General features: G+C 48.1%; 1 protein-coding gene across 2 annotated transcripts in view; it reads right to left on the bottom strand.

Moving 5' to 3' along the window:
- Positions 1-2,331: 2,331 nt before the first annotated feature.
- rasgrp4 (RAS guanyl releasing protein 4) overlaps positions 2,332-9,694 on the bottom strand; it is a 58,175-nt gene continuing 50,812 nt past the window's right edge. Inside the window, exon 18 of one of the 2 annotated variants that reach the window (XM_071360239.1) lies at positions 2,332-7,836. In XM_071360239.1, coding sequence (XP_071216340.1) covers positions 7,687-7,836 — 150 coding nt within the window. In that variant the 3' untranslated portion in view covers positions 2,332-7,686. The remainder of the gene's footprint in view (positions 7,837-9,694) is intronic. The other variant, XM_071360240.1, reaches the window with a different exon arrangement.

Below are 9,694 nucleotides of genomic sequence, written 5' to 3'. Positions count from 1 at the left end.
TACTTTTATTAGCGGTTCAGATGAGCTTTCAAGGTGTTGATAGTATTTTATGATCTGCTGTGTGTCCACTGGTGTGTCCTCTGGTGTGTCCACTGGTGTGTCCACTGGTGTGTCCACTGGTGTGTCCACTGGTTTGTCCACTGGTGTGTCCACTGGTGTGTCCACTGGTTTGTCCACTGGTTTGTCCACTGGTGTGTCCACTGGTGTGTCCACTGGTGTGTCCTCTGGTGTGTCCACTGGTTTGTCCACTGGTGTGTCCACTGGTGTGTCCACTGGTTTGTCCACTGGTTTGTCCACTGGTTTGTCCACTGGTTTGTCCACTGGTTTGTCCACTGGTGTGTCCACTGGTTTGTCCACTGGTGTGTCCACTGGTGTGTCCACTGGTTTGTCCACTGGTGTGTCCACTGGTGTGTCCACTGGTTTGTCCTCTGGTGTGTCCACTGGTTTGTCCTCTGGTGTGTCCACTGGTTTGTCCACTGGTGTGTCCTCTGGTGTGTCCACTGGTTTGTCCACTGGTGTGTCCTCTGGTGTGTCCACTGGTTTGTCCACTGGTGTGTCCTCTGGTGTGTCCACTGGTTTGTCCACTGGTGTGTCCTATGGTGTGTCCACTGGTTTGTCCTCTGGTGTGTCCTCTGGTGTGTCCACTGGTTTGTCCTCTGGTGTGTCCTCTGGTGTGTCCACTGGTTTGTCCACTGGTGTGTCCACTGGTGTGTCCACTGGTTTGTCCACTGGTTTGTCCACTGGTGTGTCCACTGGTGTGTCCACTGGTGTGTCCTCTGGTGTGTCCACTGGTTTGTCCACTGGTGTGTCCACTGGTGTGTCCACTGGTTTGTCCACTGGTTTGTCCACTGGTTTGTCCACTGGTTTGTCCACTGGTTTGTCCACTGGTGTGTCCACTGGTTTGTCCACTGGTGTGTCCACTGGTGTGTCCACTGGTTTGTCCACTGGTGTGTCCTATGGTGTGTCCACTGGTTTGTCCTCTGGTGTGTCCACTGGTTTGTCCTCTGGTGTGTCCACTGGTTTGTCCACTGGTGTGTCCTCTGGTGTGTCCACTGGTTTGTCCACTGGTGTGTCCTCTGGTGTGTCCACTGGTTTGTCCACTGGTGTGTCCTCTGGTGTGTCCACTGGTTTGTCCCTGGTGTGTCCTATGGTGTGTCCACTGGTTTGTCCTCTGGTGTGTCCACTGGTTTGTCCTCTGGTGTGTCCACTGGTTTGTCCTCTGGTGTGTCCACTGGTGTGTCCTCTGGTGTGTCCACTGGTGTGTCCTCTGGTGTGTCCACTGGTGTGTCCTCTGGTGTGTCCTCTGGTGTGTCCACTGGTGTGTCCTCTGGTGTGTCCACTGGTGTGTCCACTGGTTTGTCCACTGGTGTGTCCTATGGTGTGTCCACTGGTTTGTCCTATGGTGTGTCCACTGGTTTGTCCTCTGGTTTGTCCTCTGGTGTGTCCACTGGTGTGTCCACTGGTTTGTCCTCTGGTGTGTCCACTGGTTTGTCCTCTGGTGTGTCCACTGGTGTGTCCACTGGTTTGTCCTCTGGTGTGTCCTCTGGTTTGTCCTCTGGTGTGTCCACTGGTGTGTCCACTGGTTTGTCCTCTGGTGTGTCCACTGGTTTGTCCTCTGGTGTGTCCACTGGTGTGTCCACTGGTTTGTCCTCTGGTGTGTCCTCTGGTTTGTCCACTGGTGTGTCCTCTGGTGTGTCCACTGGTTTGTCCTCTGGTGTGTCCACTGGTTTGTCCTCTGGTGTGTCCTCTGGTTTGTCCTCTGGTGTGTCCACTGGTTTGTCCTCTGGTGTGTCCACTGGTTTGTCCTCTGGTGTGTCCTCTGGTGTGTCCTCTGGTGTGTCCCCTGGTGTGTCCTCTGGTGTGTCCACTGGTGTGTCCACTGGTTTGTCCTCTGGTGTGTCCACTGGTGTGTCCTCTGGTTTGTCCTCTGGTTTGTCCACTAACAGCAGAATGTTTGGCCAATCAGTTGTTTTGTCTATTGCAACAACCCTTTTTTTTTTTTTGTAAAAATGTTGTTTGACTTTGTGTCAGAATGTGTTTTTATTGGACAACAATAATAATATGATAACAGTACAACAGATGAATGAACCCAATAAGCTGTCTGTTTCATTACTGAAGTTTAAATGATTTAGTTTCACATTTACATGTTTATATACTCTGTCTCTGTCTGGTAAGTGGTAACATAATACAATAAAATAATTCATTAATAAGCCATTCATAAACTATAAGTAGTTTTATGTATTATTTGTAAATCAGTATTTCAACATAATTAATAAACTTGTGCTCCTCACTACGAGTCCATGTGTGTAGTCACGAATCACTCATATAACGTTTCATAAAACCACAAAGATACTTTAATAGTAATCATATTTAACACACGTATAGTCCGGTCCCATAGATAGTCTTGCGTATCCAGCCGTCGTAATCTCACGTCGGCTAGTACTGTGCCTCCCAAATGCTTCCCTATTCCGTAGGATATGTCTAGAATATTCCTATTACCTAATAGGTCCTTTGTAGCTCAGTCGGTAGAGACATGTAATGCCAAGGGTAGTGGGTTCCATTCCCGGGACCACCCATATGTAAAATGTATGCACACATGACTAAGTCGCTTTGGATAAAAAAAAAAAAGCCTGCTAAATGGCATATATTGTTATTATTTTGACCAGAGCCCTACTTCGTATGGCTAGTAGATAGTGTTGAAAACCCAAGCCTAGGTAACACTGTGGCCAGGGTTTGGTTTCAATGATGGACTCTTTAGTCATAGAAGACCTATGTCACTACCTACGTAGCATAGAGGACCTATGTCACTACCTACGTAGGGTAGAGGACCCACGTCACTAACTACAGTTGAAGTCGGAAGTTTACATACACTTAGGTTGGAGTCATTATTAAAACTCGTTTTACAACCACTCCGCAAATGTCTTGTTAACAAACTATAGTTTTGGCAAGTCGTTTAGGACATCTACTTTGTGCATGACATAAGTTATTTTTCCAACAATTGTTTACAGACATATTATTTCACATATAATTCACTGTATCACAATTCCAGTGGGTCAGAAGTTTACATACACTAAGTTGACTGTGCCTTTAAACAGCTTGGAAAATTCCAGAAAATGATGTCATGACTTTAGAAGCTTCTGATAGGGTAATTGACATAATTTGAGTCAATTGGAGGTGTACCTGTGGATGTATTTCAAGGCCTACCTTCAAACTCAGTGCCTCTTTGCATGACATCATGGGAAAACCAAAAGAAATCAGCCAACACCTCAGATTATTTTTTTGGACCTCCACAAGTCTGGTCCAGCGCCTGAAGGTACCATGCTCATCTGTACAAACAATAGTACGCAAGTATAAACACCATGGGACCACACAGCCGCCGTACCGCTCAGGAAGGAGACGGGTTCTGTGTCCTAGAGATGAACGTACTTTGGTGCGAAAAGTGCAAATCAATCCCAGAACAACAGCAAAGGACCTTGTGAAGATGCTGGAGGAAGCAGGTACAAAAGTATCTATATCCACAGTAAAACGAGTCCTATATCGACATAACCTGAAAGGCCGCTCAGCAAGGAAGAAGCCACTGCTCCAAAACCGCCATAAAAAAGCCAGACTACGGTTTGCAACTGCACATGGGGACAAAGATCGTACTTACTGGAGAATGTCCTCTGGTCTGATGAAACAAAAATAGAACTGTTTGATGGTAATGACCATCGTTATGTTTGGAGGAAAAGGGGAGGCTTGCAAACCGAAGAACATCATCCCAATCGTGAAGCACGGGGGTGGCAGCATCATGTTGTGGGGGTGCTTTGCTGCAGGAGGGGCTGGTGCACTTCACAAAATAGATGGCATAATGAGGCGGGAAAATTATGTGGATATATTGAAGCAACATCTCAAGACATCAGTCAGGAAGTTAAAGCTTGGTCCCAAATGGGTCTTCCAAATGGACAATGACCCAAAGCATACTTCCAAAGTTGTGGCAAAATGGCTTAAGGACAACAAAGTCAAGGTATTGGAGTGGCCATCACAAAGCCCTGACCTCAATCCTATAGAACATTTGTGGGCAGAACTGAAAAAGCGTGTGTGAGTAAGGAGGCCTGCAAACCTGACTCAGTTACACCAGCTCTGTCAGGAGGAATGGGCCAAAATTCACCCAAATTATTGTGGGAAGCTTGTGGAAGGAAGGCTACCCGAAAAGTTTGACCCGAGTTAAACAATTTAAAGGCAATGCTACCAAATACTAATTGAGTGTATGTAAACTTCTGACCCACTGGGAATGTGATGAAATAAATAAAAGGTGAAATAAATCATTCTCTCTACTATTATTCCGACATTTCACATTCTTAAAATAAAGTGGTGATCCTAACTCTCTTAAAACAGGGAATTTTTACTAGGATTAAATGTCAGGAATTGTGAAAAACTGAGTTAAAAATGTATTTGGCTAAGGTGTATGTAAACTTCTGACTTCAACTGTACGTAGCATAGAGGACCTACTTCACTACCTACGTAGCATAGAGGAATTATGTCACTACCTACGTAGCATAGAGGAGCTATGTCACTACCTACGTAGCATAGAGGAATTATGTCACTACCTACGTAGCATAGAGGAGCTATGTCACTACCTACGTAGCATAGAGGACTTATGTCACTACTTATGTAGCATAGAGGAATTATGTCACTACCTACGTAGCATAGAGGAATTATGTCACTACCTACGTAGCATAGAGGAATTATGTCACTACCTACGTAGCATAGAGGAATTATGTCACTACCTACGTAGCATAGAGGAATTATGTCACTACCTACGTAGCATAGAGGAACTATGTCACTACTTATGTAGCATAGAGGAACTATGTCACTACCTACGTAGCATAGAGGATTTGTGTCACTACCTACGTCACTACTCTTGAGAAAAATTTAAATTAGAACTAGCAAAGATGTAGGTCTTGTAGGTTATTTTTAATGGGTGCATTTCACAAGTGGCTAGTCTGCATCCACTACCTTCACTAAAACCACTGCAAACTTTGGTTTCGAATCGCGACGTTCTAGCCTCATGTCTGTCTTGTGATTTGTTTGGTCCCCAGAAATCCCCCCCCCCCCCCCCCCCTCTCCCAGTGACGTAGTTCCTCAATGCCAAAAGAATCCATCATTGGAAACCAGACCCAAGTCCCTGTGTTGCCTAGGGTCAAGTTTTCCAGACTAGGTAATAGGGCATAGAGTGCCATTTGGGACCCGGAATAGACTCGGTACAGTAGGCCTTGACAATAACACATCGTTAACCTGTAATCACACCTCGTGTTTCCTTTCCAAAACAAACACACGGACACTCTAAACTGAGATGAGCAGAGAGGAGAATAAACATAATTACAACAGTACAACGATCGTCACGTCACAGGGCGTTAGATACTATAGTTTCACTGAAGCAGTCCAGTAGAAGCTTTGATAAGGCAGTGTGTGTATTTTGGTGGTGGGTTTAAGGGACAGAGGTGATGGATTGCACTACTGGCGTTCGTTAAAATCATGTCCCGCCATGCTACCGGGTTGTTGTAAGATTTTAAGGCAGTCTTGGAGGTCCATCTCCAAGGGTCTGTCCCCTATGGCACCCTATTGCCTATCTAGGGCACTACTTTAGACCAGGCCCTATGGGGAATGGCACCCTATTGCCTATATTAGTGCACTACCTTGGGGCGGCAGCGTAGCCTAGTGGTTAGAGTGTTGGACTAGTAACCGAAAGATTGCAAGATCAAATCCCCGAGCAGACAAGGTACAAATCTGTAAAAAATCAAGGCAGTTAACTCACTGTTCCTAGGCCATAATTGAAAATAAGATTTTTTTTCTTAACTGACTTGTCTAGTTAAAAGAAAAATTAAAAATACCTTTGACCAGGGATCTAATAGTGATCAAAGTAGTGCCCTAGATAGGGAATAGTGATCAAAGTAGTGCCCTAGATAGGGAATAGTGATCAAAGTAGTGCCCTAGATAGGGCATAGGGTGCCATTTAGGATACAGCCCCTGGTGTTGAAGAAAAGAGCTTAGCACCACAGAAATGTTCAGAAATTTAAAAAATACATCACACATCACATAACAGTTAGAATACACTGTATATATATATATATATATATATATAGAAAACCAAAAAATAGATCGTAGAAGTCACAGCAAGGACATTAACTCTACTTGAAAATGATCAGGAAAACCACTGGGAGCGAAAAATAAAAAAAACTGGTTGAATCAATGGGTGTTTATCAAAGTCCATAATACCGTAGCAGAGGAGGGTCGGAGGCTGAGTCCCAAATCAAAGTATATGAAACAGTGCATGGAGGACACTTCTCGAGTGCGTGTCCTCCGTTTGTACATATTTTGAAGCATGCATCGATGTAAGCTTCAACAGAAAGTAAAGAATTATGATGCAAACACATTTTATAATAAAATAAAAAAAATTACACAAATTTGATTAAAATCAATGGCTGACATTATTTGAGCTGAAGCGAGAGAAAATACAATGCGACTCGGGTATTTAAATGTTAGCTAATCACATCACATATGTTGCTTGACTACAATATTTTGCTACGTTAATAAATACAGCCCATTTTGGCATGGTTACCTGCCTACAGTACCCACTGTAGTGTTGTAGGTCGTAATGGAGCTAACTGGCTAGCTACTACTGTTAGCTTGCCAGAGAGACACAAATAATTGTTAGCTTGCTGCCCACGAAGAATCGACATCTACCTTTTGATAACATTGGTTTATGTCGGTTTTGTTGCCTGTTATTCTATCCGGTTAGCTACATTATTACGATAAACAGATAGCAATCAATCAAATGTATTTATAAAGCTCTTCTTACATCAGCTGATGTCACAAAGTTATGTACAGAAACTTAGCTTAAAACCCCCAGACAGCAAGCATAGTTATGAATGTTATGATAGTTATGATAGTTACGAAGTGAAACATTTGCTTCGTGTATATCTTGTTTCGACTCTATTGCCATTATCCTGGTTAGTCCATAGAAAATCAATAGGGCAAACTGGATAGCCACAAAAAACAATTTTTAGCTAGCTACCCACAAAGAACTGACATCGACTGTACTTTGCATAGCATTAGTTTCTGTGAATTTTTTTCCTGTTTAACCTGCTAGCTCGATTACAACGATTCACATATATCTAACTGATAATCATGAAGTAAAAGTTAGCTTTGTGTATATCTTCGTCTATTGTGGTCATCGTCCTGGCTGGAAGAAGGGTCAGTGACTGGGGAGGTGCAGCGTGAGGTAATACAGTAGAGGGGAAATGCTTCTCAAATGGAAAGTTTTATGTGTTATGCATCCGCGCTCCACGCTCGTGCTCCTGAGTACTTTCTCTTGAGGTTGAGAGTGTGGAGCGCGGTAGGACGCGTATTGAGAAACACCCATTGGCTCAAACGCGGCCCACACAAACCCAGTTTATTTGATGTCTGGGTGTGTATGAGTTTGTGTGTGTGTCCGTCCGTGTGTGTCTGTCCGTCCGTGTGTGTGTCTGTCCGTCCGTCCGTCCGTGTGTGTGTGTGTCCGTCCGTGTGTGTCTGTCCGTCCGTGTGTGTGTCTGTCCGTCCGTCCGTCCGTGTGTGTGTGTGTGTGTTCGTCCGTCCGTTCGTGTGTGTGTGTCCGTGTGTGTGTCTTTGTGTGTCCGTCCGTCCGTGTGTATCCAGTGTCGCAGCTCAGTCGGGTTCTCTGCTCTTATCTCTGATCAAGTTGAGTTCCTCCATCTTCTCCTGCAGGAAGGAGGCTGGCATGGAGGAGCCAAGGAATCTCTGGGGCTTCACAACACAGCCCTGGGGAGAGGGAGGGAGGAGAGTCACAACACAGCCCTGGGGAGAGGGAGGGAGGAGAGTCACAACACAGCCCTGGGGAGAGGGAGGGAGGAGAGTCACAACACAGCCCTGAGGAGAGGGAGGGAGGAGAGTCACAACACAGCCCTGAGGAGAGGGAGGGTGGAGAGTCACAACACAGCCCTGAGGAGAGGGAGGGTGGAGAGTCACAACACAGCCCTGAGGAGAGGGAGGGTGGAGAGTCACAACACAGCCCTGAGGAGAGGGAGGGAGGAGAGTCACAACACAGCCCTGAGGAGAGGGAGGGAGGAGAGTCACAACACAGCCCTGAGGAGAAGGAGGGTGGAGAGTCACAACACAGCCCTGAGGAGAAGGAGGGTGGAGAGTCACAACACAGCCCTGAGGAGAGGGAGGGAGGAGAGTCACAACACAGCCCTGAGGAGAGGGAGGGTGGAGAGTCACAACACAGCCCGGAGGAGAGGGAGGGTGGAGAGTCACAACACAGCCCTGAGGAGAGGGAGGGTGGAGAGTCACAACACAGCCCTGAGGAGAGGGAGGGAGGAGAGTCACAACACAGCCCTGAGGAGAGGGAGGGTGGAGAGTCACAACACAGCCCTGAGGAGAGGGAGGGTGGAGAGTCACAACACAGCCCTGAGGAGAGGGAGGGTGGAGAGTCACAACACAGCCCTGAGGAGAGGGAGGGTGGAGAGTCACAACACAGCCCTGAGGAGAGGGAGGGTGGAGAGTCACAACACAGCCCTGAGGAGAGGGAGGGTGGAGAGTCACAACACAGCCCTGAGGAGAGGGAGGGAGGAGAGTCACAACACAGCCCTGAGGAGAGGGAGGGTGGAGAGTCACAACACAGCCCGGAGGAGAGGGAGGGTGGAGAGTCACAACACAGCCCTGAGGAGAGGGAGGGTGGAGAGTCACAACACAGCCCTGAGGAGAGGGAGGGAGGGGAGTCACAACACAGCCTTGGGGAGAGGGAGGGAGGAGAGTCACAACACAGCCCTGGGGAGAGGGAGGGTGGAGAGTCACAACACAGCCCTGAGGAGAGGGGTGGGGAGTCACAACACAGCCCTGGGGAGAGGGAGGGTGGAGAGTCACAACACAGCCCTGAGGAGAGGGAGGGTGGAGAGTCACAACACAGCCCTGAGGAGAGGGAGGGTGGAGAGTCACAACACAGCCCGGAGGAGAGGGAGGGTGGAGAGTCACAACACAGCCCTGAGGAGAGGGAGGGAGGAGAGTCACAACACAGCCCTGAGGAGAGGGAGGGAGGAGAGTCACAACACAGCCCTGAGGAGAAGGAGGGTGGAGAGTCACAACACAGCCCTGAGGAGAGGGAGGGTGGAGAGTCACAACACAGCCCTGAGGAGAGGGAGGGAGGAGAGTCACAACACAGCCCTGAGGAGAGGGAGGGTGGAGAGTCACAACACAGCCCTGAGGAGAGGGAGGGAGGAGAGTCACAACACAGCCCTGAGGAGAGGGAGGGTGGAGAGTCACAACACAGCCCTGAGGAGAGGGAGGGAGGAGAGTCACAACACAGCCCTGGGGAGAGGGGTGGGGAGTCACAACACAGCCCTGGGGAGAGGGAGGGAGGGTGGAGAGTCACAACACAGCCCTGGGGAGAGGGGTGGGGAGTCACAACACAGCCCTGGGGAGAGGGAGGGAGGGTGTGGAGTCACAACACAGCCCTGGGGAGAGGGAGGGAGGGTGGGGAGTCACACCACAGCCCTGGGGAGAGGGGTGGGGAGTCACAACACAGCCCTGGGGAGAGGGAGGGAGGGTGGAGAGTCACAACACAGCCCTGGGGAGAGGGGTGGGGAGTCACAACACAGCCCTGGGGAGAGGGAGGGAGGGTGGAGAGTCACAACACAGCCCTGAGAGGGAGGGTGGG

Source organism: Salvelinus alpinus, chromosome 22, assembly GCF_045679555.1.
Source record: "Salvelinus alpinus chromosome 22, SLU_Salpinus.1, whole genome shotgun sequence".
NCBI lineage: Eukaryota > Metazoa > Chordata > Actinopteri > Salmoniformes > Salmonidae > Salvelinus > Salvelinus alpinus.
This window is presented reverse-complemented; position numbering and strand designations above follow the sequence as displayed.